Source organism: Cebidichthys violaceus, unplaced genomic scaffold (assembly GCF_023349555.1).
Source record: "Cebidichthys violaceus isolate CVI_PGR_0920_01 unplaced genomic scaffold, fCebVio1.0.p SCAF_8, whole genome shotgun sequence".
Taxonomy (NCBI): domain Eukaryota; kingdom Metazoa; phylum Chordata; class Actinopteri; order Perciformes; family Stichaeidae; genus Cebidichthys; species Cebidichthys violaceus.
The window spans coordinates 10,797,285-10,817,319 of NW_027176964.1; the positions used below are offsets into that span (position 1 = coordinate 10,797,285).

The window sequence follows — 20,035 nt, forward strand, 5'->3', positions numbered from 1 at the left end:
GCAGATGTCTGTCCCTCCCCCAATTTAACATTAGGCCTATTACAGACTTTTACTAGAGCACAGGCGGTCTATTGTGCTCATTATGTGCAATTACTGGAGTCTACAAAGCATAGAATTTGGTATTTATAGGTCATTTGTTCCAGTGTGTCACTTTGTATTGCGTTTTTGCAAAAAGAAAAAAGAACCCACCAACAAACGGGGTAGAACTAGAGAACCCAACTGTTGACAGATCTCGCGATATCTCCCTCTAGCAACTGTAATGTTTACCCTGGATACCACAGCTTTGCTAGATCCAAGTTGAGGTGAGCGTTTTGTTTTCCTCTTTAGCAACATAGAAAATACATCTGATAAAATGTCCACGTGTTTTACACAAACGTTTTATCATTTCATCATTAGTGTTAGAAATGTCAACACGTCATGCTTGTGAAATATTCGGTTATACTGTTCAGTCTCTTGATCGTTAGCTAACAACAGACAGCTATGGGCAGAGCAAGAGGAACCTAAGTAAGTTGATTCAGGTTTTATTCCAACAAGGAGCTCCATGCAGTGGACAGTTTCATACCCCTCAACCTTAGCTTACTGCCTAGTGGTGAGAGAAGTATTCAGCTCACGTTACAGAAATACTCGATTACAAGTTGTTATCCTGCATGCATAAACGTTACTTAATTAACCGAAGGTGCAGAGGCTACACTGCCTGGAGTGGGGTAAAAAGTACAATATTTCCCTTTGAAATACGGGCGGTGAAGTAGAAATATAAAGTGGAATGAAAGGATAATACTCAAGTGAAGTATACATACCTCAAAATTTGACTTACAGTATTTGAGTAAGTGTACAGTTACATTTTACCACAGCAGTTTCTCTCTGTTCCCTCACTCCTAGATTACTATTCCAATGCAGTCTCTGGATGGAACCCAGCTCTGGTGCCCTGGCCAGTCCCTGTGGAGCCTGATCACTGAACATGTTCCTGGGTCAGATCTGCCAAAGATCCACACAGCAGTGGGCTCCTCCCTGGTTGACATGTACTCAGAGGTGCACACTGAGGTGAGACTGTGGCCTGCAATATGTCTGATTTGTTCGAATGTCTAGCTACATTTGACATACATGCCTTTTAGTTGGAACACTCCTCTTCAGATTCAGCGGGTTAAGCGTTTTTTTTCACCTTTCATGTTTTATTCGTTCAAAGCATTCCGAGATTCTGGTAGCATCCCACAAGAATACAAACCACACTGTCTACAAGAATTTCCTTTTCAGCTCAGTTTCGGGGTGAACCAAAACATTGCTCAGCCAAGCATTCCTGACCAAAGAATTTAGGAACTGCTGTGTTAGGTTGTGTAAGTAGGTTGGTTTGGCTGCGTACAATCATTAATTCCCAGACTCCCTAATAAAGTTAAATGTGGGTTAACTGGCACTGTGCTGCAGTGAAGTCCAAATGAGAGCCAAGCAGACAGACATCAATATTTCCTGAAGGCTAAACTCTCTGCCCTGAAGCCCATTGCATGGTGAGCACTCAGCTCTAAATGACCTCACCCAGGAAAGACTGGCTGGTTGATATGAAACATGCAGCTGAGGTGGAGTGGCACACACCTCACTAAATAGGCCAATTAAAGACTAAAATGACCCTCTAAGTGTGGTCACGAATCATGAATAAAGAATTATCAATATAATTAAATTGTAAAAAAAATAATTTCAGCTCTAAATGAAACTCAAAGCATTACAGTGCATAGAAAGGGACTCAGTGGTTTACCTAAATGTGAGGAAAGGCAGCCTAGTCTACTGAGGGAACATTCCTTTCATGATGAATTACATAAGAGAGGCCATGCCATGTGCACTTAAGACCAAGTCTGTAGCTGTAGATTTCACACAGACACAAAGAATTCCTCTTATCAGAACTTTTTGTTGCGTATGAAAATCTCTGTATTTGCTGTTTTCTTTCTCAAACTGTGTATTTTATACTAGTGGTTCTAAACATGGGGTCTGTTGCACTCTGTCAGGAGGTCTGCCAAAGAATGTGCTATAAATTATAGAATTGCGCTGTATCAGTAAATAGGGAATATCTAAAGTTGGGCACCATTTGTGGCAATAAGTATAATGTGTCCAAAACTTGAAATGAAGGCTCTAAAAGCTGTCAAGTTGTGTTCAAATGGAATTTGAAGAAAATCACCCTCTGTTTTGATGTATATAAGTGGTATTTACACTAAATATCATTTACTTTATTTTATTTATTTAACCTTTATCCATCCAGGATGACCCTATTGAAATTCTCTTTTACAAGGGGGTCCTGGTGAAGATGGCACCGTATAAAAAAACACACAAAAATACAGATGACGGACTTAAAAAACAGAAAAAAGTTAAAAGCAAATGTTCTCCCCTCGAAGCGGTCACTGGCCCCAAAAAGTTAAAGAACCCCTATTCTATACAACCTATAGCCTCTCTCCCTCTGTCTGTCTTCCGTCTGTCGTCTTTGCCTTTCTACTCTCCTACCTTCAGCCATCTTCTACCGTATTCTCGTCCGCGTGTTCAGTATTTAAATCTCCCCATCTGTAGATGTTTTCAGCCTGCAGTGATCCATCAGGCCAGCCGCTGTTTGCAGAAAAACATGTGGACAAAGTCTGTCTCAGCTCTCAAGCTGTGCCCTGAAGATGCTGACCACATGCTATTTTTATGACAGTTAACATTTAAAAATCACATGTGACAACTACAAAACACTTTTTACATGGAGGCATGCAAGACGCCCTCCTTTTCACGCACACACACACACACACACACACACACACACACATACAGAGGCATGCACACACCTGCACACACCCTCATACACTCATATTTCATTCACAAACAAATTATGAAATTAAATTTTTTACATTGAATAAACTGCATTTAAAACACTATTCAAAGAAGCATTAACTAAACCAAAAATCAAACCAGAATGATGCAGAGTAATTCAACTCATTTAGACACACTATCATCTGCACACACACACACACACACACACACACACAGACGCGCACGCCTACAAAAAGAGGCCCAGCAAGCTTAGTGAGTCAGGGGGTCGGTATAACAGGGTTAAAGAGGCTAATCCTCAACTATTGGTAAGACCGTTAGCAACACATATTCTTTGACTCGATTGTGTATCTGTCTGCGTAGAGGAAGTAGGTGTGTGCGTGCATGTGTAGCATGTGTGTGACTGTCAATATTTCTCTGATGTTTTCTCACCTACAGTTCAGTGTATGCAGTAGCTGGCTTTGAAGCCCTCAGACGGAAAGAAAGACTTACGCTGAGAGCTTTAAGAAATTTCTAAGCAAAACCCCCCCCCCAAAAAACAAAGCACACAGCGCCTCATTCAACTCGACTAGTGCGAGCAGGTTTCCTTCAGTTATTACAAATACTGCAGGGTGGATCTTTCCCTTTCCTCTTTTTTTTATGTCTGCGTCTGCTTGTCTCCATGTATTTCTATTTTATCCCTCTTCTGTCCCTGTCTATTTCTCCTTCAGCCATGTAATGAATTCCATCCCTCAGTAAGCCACTGTGAAAAGTAATAGTTGATCTGCAGGCGAATCCTCCATTCCTCAACACCACCATTCCTCCCGCCATCAAGGTCTCCTTTGTCTCCGGCGGTTAGATCAGAGGGAACGTTAGCCTCTCTTTTCAAGTCTCTCTACCAGGCCAATCTCTCTGTACCTCCCTCTACACTCTCACAACATTCTCTCTACTGAATGAAAATGAGGCCTTTAAGTTAAATGTATTCTAAAACCCAATTTGAATAATTCACATATAATAACCTCTCGTAGATTATTTTTAACTGACAGATTTAAACAGCTCTTCCTTAAAATAGCTCCTGGATGAGATAAACAGTCTCACAGCAGAGGGAGTGTGTGTGTGTGTGTGTGTGTGTGTGTGTGTGTGTGTGTGTGTGTGTGTGTGGTGTGATTTGTGTGTGTGTGTGTGTGTGTGTGTGTGTGTGTGTGTGTGTGAATGCTGGTATGTGAGTGGACGTGTGCACACATAGGCACACATGCAAAAACCAGAAGTGGTGTGTTTTGTATCCTCCAGTGTATTCCTTTGAAGTCTTTGACTGCAACATAACAGAAATGATTGGCCAGCAACAGGTGTGGAGGTCTTAATAGTAACCAGACTTCACTGAGACATATGTGCACACAAGCATTCACACACACAATTGTAACATCTTTTTAGTCATTCTTTTGCTGTTGCATTGTGGTTAATTATGGTGATTTTTTTTTAAAGACAGATTTGTGTGAAGATGCAGAAAACAAGCTGCTGAGTGCAAAAATAAACCTACTGTACAGTCCTGAGTGCTCAACCCTTCTACCGGCTCAAAGAGGAAGTCAGGCGTACAGACTGACCTTTTACACATTTCCAATTCTTTGATCTGTAGTGATTATCCTACTGTAGCAAAGTTACAAGGACTGAAAAGCTGCCTGGTCCTGCAGCAGACAGGGATGTTGGTGTAATCACATGGCCCAAGTTCCCCATGCTCAGTCTGTGCCACATGCAGCGACGTGTTCTACAACTGCAGACGTAATATAGTGGGATAGCATGTTAACATGGTGGGACATAGTGGAAGCATGATATGGGTTAACAACAGTAATGTATGAGGTGTTTTTTTTCCAGATTTACAGATTTTCACCAAAATATATTGGTTAAAAGAAAGTTTCCCCCAGATTGTAGGTTACTCTGCATTTCCTTTTCCACGAAGACAATGTTCAATGTTTATATCAGTCTTCTTGTGCCTCTGGAAATGTTTTCACTAACAAAAAGTGGGAGAAAAATGAACATTTTCATTCATGTTTTCATCATTGATATTTTCATCTCATATATTTTCACCATTTTCAATAGTTTAACTAATCATGGATGCATTCACGCTGGGCTTTTTTCTTTGACAAAAAGCAGAATAGAGCCCATTCCAGGATATCAGGCCAGTATACTTTTACAGGTAACTTAGTCAACAATCCTTCTTAATCCTGTACAAACAGTGTAGTCTTCTATTTAGGTTCGAGGAATCCTGCACTTACCTGCACTGCTGAGAATGCACCGATACACTCACAGTATAATTTCCTTTTCACAGATTATAGTCATATTTTGGACTCACGGACACTCTAAAGAAATAAGATTGTCCTCCACCGTCTTCCCTGAGACATGAAAAGTCCTGCTATCATCTCAAGCCAGGGAGGCTGTCAGGAGAGTCGCTGGATGACGGATGTCTGCATCACTGCTTGCAGCATATCGCAATTGGACTGTCCACTCTGCTTTAAAAGAGTGAAAATGTTTTCATTTATCATTATGGTGCAGGACCATAAACTGTCAGCTGTGAATGAGTCACCTGGACTGACAGAAGTCTGTAAAGCACATCTTGTAACTATCCTGTTGATTCATTATTGTATGCATAATCCCCCTCACTCATCATAATAATAATATTTGCAGGCGGAGATGTGGCATAAGATGTGGCAAGAGAGCCAGCAAGGAAACAGCAGCAGCAGAGCAGGGACCCCGTTCCCACATCAGCGGGCCTCCCGTCTAGCCGACCCCCCCGCAGTCAAAGAGCTGGTGAGAGGCGAGGTCAAGCTGCTACTACAGACTCTCAGAGAGAGAGCCAGCAGGGAGGGACGGTAGGTGTAAGAGCTCACACACATGTATCTACTCCTCTGTGCATTATTAGTGTATTATTGAAAGTAATAATTCATGCCTACTTGTACAACACGAGGGAACCATTAAAAGACACTTTGTTTCTCAGATGGATGAGAGAAACAGGATTTTGGTATAAATTAGAAGAACCACAGCACAGATGATGTCTTTTTTGTTATTAACTGTCAAATGGTAATAAATCAATAAAATCAAATATTATTTCCTCCCAAAATGTATAGGCCATTTCAGAAAAAGCCAAAGACAGACAATGACACCAATAAACTCATTATCCATATCACTTCTACACCATGGTCACCCATTGTGAGTCATTTTGAAAACTAGATAAATATCAACACTAACATCCATCACTGATTGACAAATAATATGGTTTTACCACAGTGGTTTAGTTTATCCCACTGCAGGTTACATTCTCAAAGTAACGTTATACTATCACACACAATTCATCAGTCAATTCTAAGTTATAAGTTGACCTTGATGACGGCTGATAAGAAATTACACGTTTGAACCATGTCATCAGGAAATATACTTTTCCATCATTTTATAAATTAAAATTAAAACATTTGACAGCCGGCTTGATGTGGCAGTTTAGTTCCAGGTTAAGAGTCTCCATTTGCATGATTTATTCTTTTAATATTCAATAAATGTAATTTCTCTCTTGATCTGATTTTTTAGTGTGAGATTTTCACAGTCCTGGACATAAATCCACTAAATCATACTAAATCAAACACAACACTCTGGCTTTTATTCACAAGCCAAGACAGGGTATGAATAAGTAGGTTAAGACCTTGCTCTCACAATCTCATTGTCATTTTTCACCCAACAAAGAGTGCCATAAAATGCTATATTGTGTTCCCACGTCAGTTACAAATGGGATGGAAAGCAGAGGAACAAAAGTTTTTGTCATAGGGATGTTGCAAACTGGTTTGGGAATTGTGGAACAATGGTACAGTTATAGGAGGGAGACTTCCAATGCATTCCACACCAAATGCCAACAAACACTAGATTTTAAAGGCCCAGGTGCCGCTAGCTTTATTGGATTAAATATATGGGTTTTTTACCTTAAATGGGAAGCTAAATACTCATCTTAAAATTGTAAAGAGTGTATAAAAATTTGTAAAACCGACCTTTATTCAGTTATTTGTAAGAGGAGTGCTCACAGGGAGATCGCAATGAAGCTTAGTACGCCGTGTCTGCTTTTTATGAAGCACATTAGGGAGTTATAAGCTCCGCAAGAGGTCATGATAAAACTTTCTAATTGCTGTTTGGTTTTTAATTTCCACAGTTAATCGTACAGCTCCTGCCAGAGATGAGCTTCTAGCATTTGGCAATTAAATGACATGTATTAAGATACTCTGAAGAATGTCATCAAAACTGTTGGCAGGATAATATTGGTTAGTGACACTGTCCTACAGTCTTACACTGCACTTTAAAGGCCTATGTATCAAAAATGTTTTTTTGAGGTGAAGTGTGTGTGAGAGTCCGAGTCTGTAAAGCTAGTAACTCTCCCAGCAACCAGCTCGCTGCTGCCAGGAATGTTTCCCGAGTCACCGCTCGGGGTTTGTTGAGGCCTTTTAGGGAAAAACACAACATTGGATGTGTTGTTCTCCGCTTTTTGTGACAAACCATAAATTGCCTGTCAATTTATTCGACTTCCTTTTTATTGTGATTTTGTGCGTCGTTAATCTGTTGGCTGCAGGCAACTCGTTAGTGTGTGTGTGTGTGTTTGCACTTATTTTGTTAATGCCATCCTCTCCTGTCCTCTGTTGGAACCACTGGTCTCACACATTTGTGCATTGTTGATTGGGTTTGCGGCAAACTGGTGGACCGACCAGCAGCCATCCCTAGAGCACAAACAGCTGAAGCGCTGTTGTGTGTGTTTTTACTTAAAGCAACGTTATTCTAAAGTGTAGCCCCCTGCAGAATTCATGCATGCATTCTATGCATCAAACGAAATGTATAATGTATCTCCGGTGTTTATTATGACAGCTCAGTTGACAGGTATCTATTTCTAAGTAATTGTACAGCTTTTTTTTTTTTTAAAGTCAGGATGACATCAAGGCCTGATGTTTTAGCTGTGTCTTATTAAAGTGTCGCTGAGCATGACCTGAACTGAGTCCCTACTAGCTTACACATCTCAAGTCACTCTTGTAAAGTGCTGCGGCCGGGATGTAAATGGATTACAAAACAATAGTGCATTGTTATTGGCTGGGCGCACTACCAAATACAGATTGTGCCAGCACAAATCGATTTCCCTCTTTGAAGTTGGCTTTGGTATACTTGTAGACCTTGATGCATGGTAGGCTACCGTGCTTGAGGTTGTGTGTGCTCCACAGCCCTCTGTGAGTTCGATTTAATGCGCTTTGTGGGCATGAAAATTGAGAAATGATTGCCAAAGTATCAAGATAGAGACCAGCTAATTTCTCTCTCTCATACTCTGGAAATTGTTCGTTTGAGCGTGTGTATGTATGTGGATGATTTTAACGTAATTCACCAGACATTTTAGCCAAGAACACCAACCAACTAATTTGCTTCAAGCCACACCAACAGGAAAAGGGTAAAATAGCTCTCATCCCCATTCCAGATTTTTCCTGTGATTTGAACCATTCGTGCTTGTGAAGATGGGTGTGTACCTTGTAAAAGTCAACACACTGATTTATGTTATTGGCCTCCTCCTGTGTGGTCCTGATGCACTAGCCATCCACGCACATTCACACCCACACCTCCATTGCATTGTCTGAGTGGCTAAAAAGACTCATTTTCCCTCACGTAGGGACTATAAAATGAAGCCGGACTGACCAGGCTGTCACCCCGTCTGCTGCAGCCGACACCATCTGCTTGTTTCATTCAGAAAATATAACGTTGCTGCTGTTTATCTTTTCCTTCCTGGATAATCATTGTAGATATTGTAAAATGAGCCAAGCTCTGATAATAGAGTTTTAGTAAATGCATGTTTTACTATCTTCATGGGACTGAAATCACCATCAGATCATCCTGCATAAAGACAGAATGTGACCTTTGTTCAGGCTACGTCAGTCAATCACTCAAATCACTCAAATTTTATTTGTGTAGCAGTTTGCATACTATATTAGTGGAATTCAAAGTGCTGGACAAGTGACTGGCAGTACAAATATAAACAGTAAAACAACTGGAAACAATCGAAAATAGAGATGATAAAAGTGAAATAATAAAATGCATTAGAAACAAGAATACAAGAAAGACATCTAAATAAAATGAATAATGGCTATAAAATGTTAAAAATCAAAACCCAAACTAAGATGAGCGTCTGTTGTTGCTATAGAGTTGCTGAGGAGCTCTTGTTTCGGTACAAACCTGAGACGGTGGACTATGCCCTGAGTCACCTTGACAGCTGTTACAGAAACTGCACCAGCTCTGGAGATACTGACAGTGGCAGCAGGTAAGTAACACTACTTCAACAGAACTTGAATATTTTATGAAATGATACAGTGCTTTACATCATGCATCTTCTCTTTTCTGTCTTTTTGCATCTCCTCTCCTTCAGACCGAGCTCTCGCTGTTCTGTCCAGTCCACCGCTGAAGATGAGATTGAGGCAATGAGAGACAAGCTGAATGTCTCTGACATTGACCAGGTGGTGGGCCGCCTCAGGTAAGCTGCACAGAGCAGTCCTAGCCTTTTTGGCTTGTGACTATAGAATTTTTGAGGTGGATACTGATATAGATATTTCAGAGTAAAAAAAAAACTCTGATTACGATATATCGAGAGATGATAATCAAATAACATAAACACTGATTTAGATATGGTTCCCATAGATTTGTATTTTTTAAAGAATTGTGACCAAGATTCCAACAAAGTGGGACATTTTAAGATTGAAAAAACAGCTTGTCAGTCCCCAATGGCAGACACGGTTTCTAAATTACCTCAAACCTAGTTTGGCAGTTCTGTGCTGCAATTTCTTATTACTTATCGACCACTATATACAGCCTGAATTATATATCTGAAATAAACTCTATATCTAGCACTACTTGTGACCCCTTTTAAAACACAGCTATGACTGCCTGCGATTCCTTAATGACAGGTTATTTGAGTGATTTTTCCTCTTGAGGTCTATCCAGTTTTTCATAAGAAAATAGGAAAAAGAAATAAACTAAACATGCTTTTATGTAAGATCATTTTGATTTAATCACTCCATGACCCCTCAGAATGGGACTCCCCGGGTGGTCCTGAACCACCAGGTTGGGAACAACCAGCACAGAGGATTAACCTGGATGACAACAGGATAGTCAGTGTATACATACTGAGTAAACAACACGATACACTGGTTCAATACAAAAAGCATGTCTTGTCTGGCCTATCGTGCAGATTGTGTGTGTGTGTGTGTGTGTGTGTGTGTGTGTGTGTGTGTGTGTGTGTGTGTGTGTGTGTGTGTGTGTGTGTGTGTATGTGTGTGTTATGTTCTTTGTGGGGTAGATTCCTTTGTTTAAATTATATGATTACAATGTGCTCTGTGAGTCTGTAAGTGAGTGTCTTGAAGCTCTCTCATTTTCCTTCCCCCCCAAACTCTCCTCGGTGGATTCTGTCGCTTCCCTCCCTCCTTCACACTCCATCCCTTACTTTGAGGCCCACAAGGCAACACGGTCACTGGGGATACCTTGGAAGAAAGCCCCCCCCCTTCTCTCTCCCTCTCTCTGTTTCTCTCTCGTTCTTTCTCTCCCTCTCTTTCACATTTTCTGACTCAAACCTGAACAAAAAGCCCCATTGTCAGAAAAAAGGATCCCAGAGCAGGCAGAAGTTTCTTTTTTTTTCATTTGAAAGAAGTGAATAAAGTCTACTATGGTTATGTAACTAGAGAAGGAGAAAGTGTGAGGGGGAGAGAGGGAGGGAAAGGAAAAATAGGACACTGTATCCTCAGGATCCTTAAAGAATACTGTAGAGGATACACTCAACTATTCTGTTGTCACTGACTCTTGTGTGATGAGGTTGTTCCCTTCTGCTTATCTAGCAGTGTGTGCCTCTCCACAGTATTGTCAGATTCAACCGCTGCACAAACCAGAACCATATTTTTTTTACCAATTTCACATGCTACCCTTCGAGTTGTTCATTCTCATAATATATATATAATTATGTAATAATTATTATTATTTTGAATTATGTGGAAGCATTTTTACTGCATTTTACCAAACAAATCACAGCCATTCGGACAATAAGCCCTTAGCTTTTAACGAAGGTGTTTGCTGTGTGTGTGTGCTGTGACTATCAAATGCATAGTTTCCACTTTGACCTAGATTTTAGTTTTTGGCTCAATGTTTTCTTCTTAATGAAAAACAACTGGAGTATTAATGATAAACATCTTTTTTTTCTATCTGTCTGTCTGTCTGTCTGTCTATCTGTCCTTCTAGGTCTTTCCTAATGGAAGAATGCGAAGCATTGAACAGGCTGGTGAAGCATTTTAAGGTAAGAATAACAGGATGAAAGCAGCCAACTACAACTGGCAGCTGAAAAAAAACAGCTGTTTTTCAGCTGCTTCTGCAATACTGATCCAAATCCTACAATTATTTATGGGCAAAAAAATATGCTTAAATGTCCCTAAAGCTTCTTTACATATTAACACAATAGTAAATACTGTTCTTCTTCTAGTGAAATATTCTTGCTTGTGGTAGTGTTCATTTCACCAAAAGGAAGTATTCCAGCTGTCTTGTGCATCCTTTTAAAAACAGACATATTTGGTTTCTGTGGCATTTTTCTGGATTGCAAAATAACATTTTTAGGATTTTAGCCATGCAACATGAGTTCCAGCTGTTTGATGCAATTTGCACAATGGTAAGTTGATACATAACTACAAAATTGTCAAATGATGTATTCTACACAATGCTGATGATTTCCATTAAAAAGACACTGACTTCCTCAACCAGAGGCACCCTTTTCCCCAAAACAAGAAAAGTTTTATTTCCCACTCGAACCCCCTCCGGTAGATCTGCTAACTCTCTATTGGCACAAAAACCCTTCTATGGTTTCCATCTACACACACAATCACACACTCACACACACACAAATCGTGTTTTTATGACTTTTGGTGACATTGCATTGACTTACATTCGTTTCCTGGAGCCTAATCCTAACCCTAACCCTAACCTAAACCTAAACCTTCACACTAAAATGTAATGATTTACGTTTTGGGGATGTGCATATTTTCCCGATGTTGTCCCAAAAAAAGGGGTCCCCACAATGTGACTGAGTAATCAGATTTATGTCCCCACAAGATGGGTAAAATATGGCCACACACACAAAAGCACAAGCTCACAAACACACAGGAAACCTGCAAGGGCTTTTTTTCCCCATCTGTCTGGCCAGGAGCTTTGCATTGCGTAAGATCGATCTCTTTCCAACCCCTCAAATGACTTATTATTATATCAAAACAGAGACATTTAAACACAGTAACAAAGAAACACATATGGTTTCCTACAATTTGGCTACACTGTCATGCTTGTCTGGCATTATGACAGAACCCGAGTGTGTTAGTTAGAGGCTATCTGAGACTTTTCTGCAGACCAGATGTGGGAGTTATCTCTATGTACCCTCTGTGTGTGTGTTTGCTTGGAAGTCTCTCAGTGTTTCAGATGTTTAAGAACCAAAAGTGAATATGATGTGTAACCAGAGATTATCATTGTGTCTTTTGCATGAAGATCTACTTATACAAATATTGTTCTGTTAAGAAAAAACAATTAGTAGTTACATGAAGATCGCATTGCAAAGATAAACCAAAACCTCATTAACTGTAGGAAACTAGAATTACCGCCTCACGGACCTATGCCTCCGCCAACCAGTTATCTTGCCATTTACATCCACATCTGTCCAAAATGTCATTAGACATTTGTGTGAGATTGTCATACTTAGCATATGAATTCTTGAGTTATGGCTAAATATGTGTTTTGTGGGATCACAGTGACCTTTGACCACCGAATTCCAGTTGTGCAGTGGACGTTTGATTTGAAGAAATGAAGAAATTTGCTCAAGGCACTCCGGGCGGTCAACCTGAAAAACAAAAGGCATAAACACAAAGAGAAACTGATTGTAAGAGAGTGAGGAAGGGAAATTATTAGAATAAGCTTTCCTGACCCAAGGACCTGTTGTTCCAGTCTTAAAAGTTCAATGTGAGAGCTCTGTCCAGAATTTGAAAAAAATGATTAACAGAATGTGAAGAAGCAATAGTGTTGATGTTATATCAAAAATGTCTACATATGATGTTGCAAAGATATCTTCTGAAATGAGCGCGCTAACCAGTCCCTGGCCCTCAGTCCAACCTGAGAGGACCAAGAAGTAGAGCTTCCCTGAGGGCTTGCCGATCACGTTGAATGTACAGGCTCTGTGTACGTTTTGATAGTTTGTTGTTTGTTGTTGGATTAAAGTGGCAGAATTGAGAATGTGACTCGTGCTTTAATTTTGACCTCAGCCCAGCCGGAAGTCTTCAGTTAGCAGTTTGCTCGAGATTCAGTCAGCGGCCAGCGGTGAAAACTCCAGAACTGGGAGTCTGATCCCGGGAGTCTAATCCCGACTTCTCGCCTGATCAGCAAAAGTTGCTGCCGTTACACAGGTTAGACCCAGCACCTCACCAGCCCGCTGTCGCTCCCAGCGCTGGGGTTTGCACTAGCTGGATTCAGGATGCTGGGCCTGTTGACTGGGGATCAATCACACGCTCTCCTCCCGGCGGGGTGATCTCCTGAAAGCGGGGAGGAAAGATGAAGAAGCAGGTCGTTTTCTTGTTTATGCCAATTTGGATTTAATCCAATGAACAAACTATCAAAACAACACAGACCGTACTGTTAGTGGCACAGTAAACAAAGATGGCTAACGTGAAGATTATAAGAAAGCAGTGTTACTTTGACTGGCTGTTTGGTCGTATTCTTGCCTTGCTGTTAGTATTTTTATTCATTTTTTTAGAACTGATGACTCTAAATTTAGAATGTTTAGTAGTTGTAGTCGTAGTAGTTGCAGTAGGCCCCTGTTTTTCTAGATCATGTGTCTAGATAATACACATGGCACCTTTAAAGACCTGAGGGTGTGAAGCTAATAGAGAGACTTTTCTTGGTTGTCTTGAGGTATTTATACCACAAAGGCAGTTAAATATCTCTCTCAAAAGAATCCTGGGGTAAAACAGAAATGTGACACTTTCCCTGTAAAGAACCTGTCTCCTCAAGTGAAGGGTTGCTGTCTGGTGCGTCAGCAGGCGGGATGAAGCCTTGGCTCGGGTGGCACTGTGCTCTCATGGCATGAGCTTATCGTGCAATGATGTTGATGCTGTGCGGTACAAGGCATCACCGTTTCATGGGCTGTGATGACTCATCAGTTCTTGGTGGGAACTGCACTGTAGTCAGCCGGTAGGATCTTCTGTGTGATCTTTAATTTTTTTACTTTCACACAAATCCTCAGAAAGTTTTATCTGCAAATGAGTACATGCGTCATGTTTTCTGCTTAAGGTTTAATTTCGCTGCTGAAACAATCACACAGAATGATGTCCTGTAGAGGAGGCTTAACACAGGAGGTTTGCAGTTCTTACCTTTATCTAACGACTGACCAAAAGTTTCTTCTCCTCTTTTCTCCACAGGCAAAGAATAATAGGAATAAAAGGAACTTTGATCCAGACTGAAAGATTTTGACCAAATATTAAGCAAGAAAATATTCAGACTTTCCAACTCAAATCACATTTTTTTAGATCATGATTGTCAACATCTGTTTTGTGATATTTCGAGGCCTATCATAATTAGCTATTGTCTTTTGCAGTTTTTGTGAAGAGAATATGTTAAATGTCATGAAATATCTTGTTTGCCTGTAATCTGTGCTGTACATTGTTTTAAATCAAGATACTTAGTGTTGTGCTTGAGGACTCTTATGACTTTCTCATCACCATCACGATTGTTGCAGCTGAAATTACTATTGATTCGGTGTTCTTCCATGCAGTTAAATTGTACAGTTTTTTAAATGGGTATGGAATGGAGCCAAATCAGACATTTAGAGGCATTATATGGTATGAATGAAGCGTAAATTTGTCCCAAACACAACTGTAATGATGACCCGACTTGGTCCAGCAGCGGTCCAAGAGAAGCTTACAAAGATACGCTACACAGTCTCAGTTGTAAAAAGCTGAAACTATTGGTTGCACTGTTACTGAAGATTTACGTATTAATTCACTGTAACTGTTAATAATTGAGTGTTTTTTTAACCAGTGTAGTGGACACTGGGCAACATTGAGCTCTCTCAATCGTTCCCTATCCTTGGCAACATGTCTAACGTCCCCCCAAGTTAAGGTCATTTTGTTGAGCAGTTCTACACCAGCCCATTTTTCATTTCAGTGATCTTGTTCTTGCAGAACAGATGGCAGCCATCGGTAGCTGGTTTCAGCTGGATTTTGTAGCAGGAATGGTGACCCTTGTTCTCCTGGTTCTGGTTCTGCATCATAAGGGAAATGCTGTCTATGTTGGCTGTGGAGATATGGATTTGGATTCTAAAGATTCATGTATGAGAATAATGACAGTAACAGCTTTCCTAAACATATGAGCAAGTTAGCGCCATGGTCGTGGTTTCAAACCCCACATGGACCACAGAGCCTATTTTCAGAGTGTGTGTGCTTCTGCATTAGAGTTGTTTTCGATTTCAGCCACTTCACTGTCAGAGACACCAGACTTACTTCGTCTGCAGCTCTGAAAGACAACACTAGGAGGTTTGGGTTTGAATCCCACTGGGAAAACAGACCAAAAATATACGTTTTAACTGTCAGTCTCCAGGCCCGTGGGTATGTTTGTGTGTTAGTGTGTATGTGTGTGAGTTAGTATAATGGACTATACAAGTCTGTGGTTTCTAGGAAGACTCTATAGTAGTGTTTGTGCTGAGGAAAGGAGGAAAGGAGGCTGCCAGTCACTCATAACAAACACAGGAAGACACACTTTTCAATCATGGGCACACACACACACACACACACACACACACACACACACACACACACACACACACACAGCCCTATGGTTTTCATTTGCACTAGATATAGATATTCATGGCCAAATTATGATGGAAGACTGCTGCTCAATCGTTTAGTGGTCACACACACACACACACACACACACACACACACACACACACACACACATTCCTTTTTCTCCCTCTGTTATTTTTATCCTTTTTCCTTGCTCCTTTGCTATGTTACAAAGGCTCATGCTTTCTTGAACATGTTAAATACATTTACCTCCTTTTTTTTTTCCACGTCCACTACTCTAGAGGCTAGATGTCTCCTAGTTTGTGCAGTAGTATCATGTGAAGTACGCACAAACTGCATGATTAAACGTAAGCGCTGCTTCTTTCTGTTCTGTGATTTGTGTTTCTTGCAGGGAAATATTAAACAAAAGTGTCCAGATGAAGTTGATAAATCAGAACCTTCGCTTGCAGGTGAGGCCATATACCAACATGTTGGTGTTTTGCTGCCATCTGGTGGTACTTTGTTATTACCGACTTCTCTTTACCTCTCAAGTGCCATTTTTAGTTTTAGCCATCCTCAATAAGCTTGTGAAACTCATACTATAACATTTATTAATTAAAAATGAATTTAAAAAACTACCCCTACTGTGGGTCAAATGACAGTGAAACTAATTTGAGGACTAGAGAGCAGTCTGGGTAAATCTGTAAATTGCGTTCATTTTCAGAATGATAATGAGTACTTGCTTCTTTCTTTTACTCTAGGCTATAATTATCTTTTGGTGGTTTTCTGTTTCTAAAAGAGTGTGTTGCAATCATAAAATAATTTCAGTATTTTGAGACTTTTTTTCAAATCTCATCACTGTTGTATTTATTTTGTATTTGTATGTGCAGAGTTGAGAGAGCTCAGAGGAGCTATACAAATGGACTTGCAGCTTTACGAATCATCGCTTGCTGCTTCACCGACAGCTTCTTCCCCTTTCCCTTTGAAGGAATTTAAAAACAGGTTCAGGTCAGTATGTTTTGCTGTTAAAACCCCCAGAAATACTTCAGAGAGCAATAACATTGTTAACAGAGTTGAGGAGTAGCAGAACATAATTATTTTATTTGAGCATTTATTGAATAAATAATAACACTTATACAAATAAAATGAAAAGGGAATGACAAGAGTTAACAAAATGTATATCTTAATAATAAATTATGCCTCTTATCCCATTCAAGCTTTTTCAATGTACGCACAATGTTGCTATTGAGTTATAAAACAAACACATTATTTAAACTGTACTTCTTTTGGTTGTCTTCATGCAAGAAAATGTTTCTCAATCTGATTCTCATTGTGATTCCTTTCCCCCAGACTGTCGGCAGGGCAAAGGGTTTCTGATGAGACTCTGCGAGTGTTAAGCGGTACATCAGCCTTCCGACCACATCCACCTCCTCCTCTGAGCCATCCTAAACCCAGGCCACCGCCGGGCGCTCCTCCTAGCAAGGCCTCTGCATCAGTTAAAGTAATAAATAGTTCTTCACTGTCGAGGATTCATGGACAGCATAGAAGCACATCAGCCTCCACTGAACCTAGGAAAACACAAGCACCTATCTGCAACAGGATCACCACTTCTGTGCTTGCGAAGCGCCACTTCACCACTTCACTTCCAGGGCCTGGAAGCGACAATATGACAGTTAAAACCGTTCACCGCTGCAATCTTTCTCTAGAGCATGATAGTCCCGCTCTCCGCTGCAGGACCCCGACTTCTTGTCCAAGTTTTCAAGTGAAAACTCCAAGAAATTCACCCATCCACGAAACCCATCTGTCATCTCATCGCAGTACTCGTGGCTCGAGCAGAGAGGGTGATTTGTCGCAGATGGAGAGAACAAGCAGCCCTCTCTGGAGGTCACGGAACGTCAATACTGTCCCCTCATCCCCTCACTGTGATGCAGGCAGTTACAGCAGCAATAGAACGGACCATTCTGTGTCAAAGACTGGGAAATCAAAGACACACAATGGGAGACAGAATGGCACCCGCGGAAGTAGTTTAGTGTCAACAGTGCAGACAGATCGTGACAGAAGTAAGAGTTCTTCTGAGAGTTTTCAGTCAGAAACGGGAAGCTCTCCTGCACAAACAGCGAGCAGGGAGAGCATCACCGGAATTGATAGAAATAGAAATGGTCATCCTGGGAAGGAGGAAACCCATCAGCAAAGCCTACTAGGCACATGCACCCATCCAGCACCTGTAATGATAAATGGACAATTATTTACTTCCACCAAAAGACCACTTGAGAGCATCACAAGTCAGGCAAAAGGTGTCCAAGAGACAGAGCTGGAGTTTATCAGCAAGTTTTATCAGCCACTCCCTCCAGCAAGGGTGTCAACTTAAAGTCAGCCACAGACCAGACAGCTGGGGCTGAAGATAGTCTGGTAGGTCTGCTGCAGGATAAATGCAATGGGTCTCTTGTTTTGTCTTTCATGAGATTTCACACAATTAAACATAATATATACTTGACGTATTTTTCTTTCTTTCTGCAAGACATCAAAGAATCACCATTATATTTTGGAGCATGATCACTAGACAGTCACATCATTTTTTACTCTGGAATCATTTCACAGCTGTGTCTGGTCCTTGTTTTTTTCCCCCATAAAGCATGGATTAAGATTCATTTGGAGCACTCATCGATATACAGACAAGGAATGTGAATGCTTGTAATTTTGCAGAGTCTAACTATTTGATTGAAAAATGTATGTTAACCCAGGGAACAGCCTGTGCAGCCTTGCTTTCTGTGTTATAACTACTGAAGGATGTTTTAACTGAGCATTAGAAAATGGCAGTAACGATGGCTCATTTACATTAAGCTGCTTAAGGCTCAGAGCCATCGTTAATGTTATTGCAACACTTGCGCTTCACGTACTGTAATAAGTCAAAATGCCTGCTGCTAAAAAAAGGACTATGTTACTGAAAGTGTTGGCATGTCATGGAAGTAATATGAAAACACTCTAAACTACCTAAAATGTGGCACAGTCAATTTTTGATAAAACAAAGACAATTTGGGTCTTGCATGACAGAGCTACAGAAACCTGGAGTCAGTGGCGTAACATGCTGTTAGACATTGACGTACAATGTGTTCAGTTCACATAATAAGAAATTACAGTCGGACCGGCACACCCACACTGGTGTTTTAAATCAACCCTTGCTAATTAGATCTCCACAGGTTAGAGATTACGTCAGAGAAATGCCAGTTAAGCACAATGTGTATGTACTGAGTCTGGTCTAATCAGAGTAACACCTGTAGGAGCTTTAATCACAGGCGTATCTTGAGGTTTATATTTATTTAACCTTTATGCTATAACTGTGAAAAAATATTTCCTGTTTGGCCTTCTTTGTTTCAACACTTGTCTGAAGTCTGAGGTCCTGGGATTTATTTCTTCTGACAGAAAATATACGGCTGTTTTATATTATATTATTGGCTGTATTGAAGATCCAAATGTAAACACTTTGACCCAGTTTAATAGTGGATTATGACAGCACACCGATTAGGACTTTTGATGCAATTGATTAACACTGGCTCTTTTCTCTTCATTAACATACAAATATGTATTGTGTGTTTAAATAAGTTGGATATGCAGGCCAAACATCTACAGAATTTGCACTGGTTTTCACATAAAAGCCCCTGACATGCCAAATCATGGCAGCTCTGAGTAACCCAACTATCCTGAAAATAATAATACATATGAGGAAAAAAACAAGCAAAACAACGTTCAACAACATGTATCCTACTCAGATTCCCAAGAGGACAATGTGCTCAAGCTCGTTAACAGATTTCCTAATAGTTGGTGTTGCTGTGTTTGTCTGCGTTTTCATAAGTTTCGTTTTCTCCAAGCCACACCTCCACTGAATATAAACTGATCCAAAACAACTGAGTCACAAGATCTCTTCATACGCGAGAAGGTGAGATGAGACTGTTCTCTTCTTTTTCTCTTTTACCAACGGATTATAGACGAGGCTGTGCTTTACTGTTATTACATCATCTGTGTATTTTCTCCAAAAGGCTGAGCTGCCTGACTGCTGTTGACATACTGTTGTTGGTGTTTCTTCGCGCTCTTACAGTAACTACTTTAATACTTATGTCATATGTTTCTATTATCAACTTGCAAATTGAAGTGCGCATGTTAAGTGTGAGTGCTAAACTGCGGTGGAAGTAACAATAATCATAATAATAATAATAATTCTTTAATTTTATATAGCGCTTTTCTAAGTACCCGAATACGCTTTACATAGGGCAGAGACAAACAAAACAAAACAAAACAAGACAAAACAAAACAAACCAAACGAACAAAACATTTTGGTAAAAAAATAAATAAATAATTGTCGGTGGCTCGGGCCCTAAAAAAAAAGAAGGCTGGAGAAGCTGTGCGGAATGAGTCATGTAGTGGAGGGTAGGGTGCAG

The 20,035-nt window shown here is 40.4% G+C and overlaps 1 protein-coding gene across 1 annotated transcript; it reads left to right on the forward strand.

Annotated features, from left to right (window-relative positions):
- The first annotated feature begins 891 nt into the window (after window positions 1–891).
- Window positions 892–18,041, forward strand: ccdc24 (coiled-coil domain containing 24). The gene is made up of 8 exons (XM_068737857.1): window positions 892–1,041; window positions 5,440–5,624; window positions 8,960–9,076; window positions 9,182–9,286; window positions 11,038–11,092; window positions 16,015–16,072; window positions 16,493–16,610; window positions 16,953–18,041. The coding sequence occupies exons 1-8, from the start codon at window positions 892–894 to the stop codon at window positions 17,968–17,970; spliced, it is 1,806 nt and encodes a 601-aa protein (XP_068593958.1). The 3' UTR covers window positions 17,971–18,041.
- The last annotated feature ends 1,994 nt before the right edge of the window (window positions 18,042–20,035 follow it).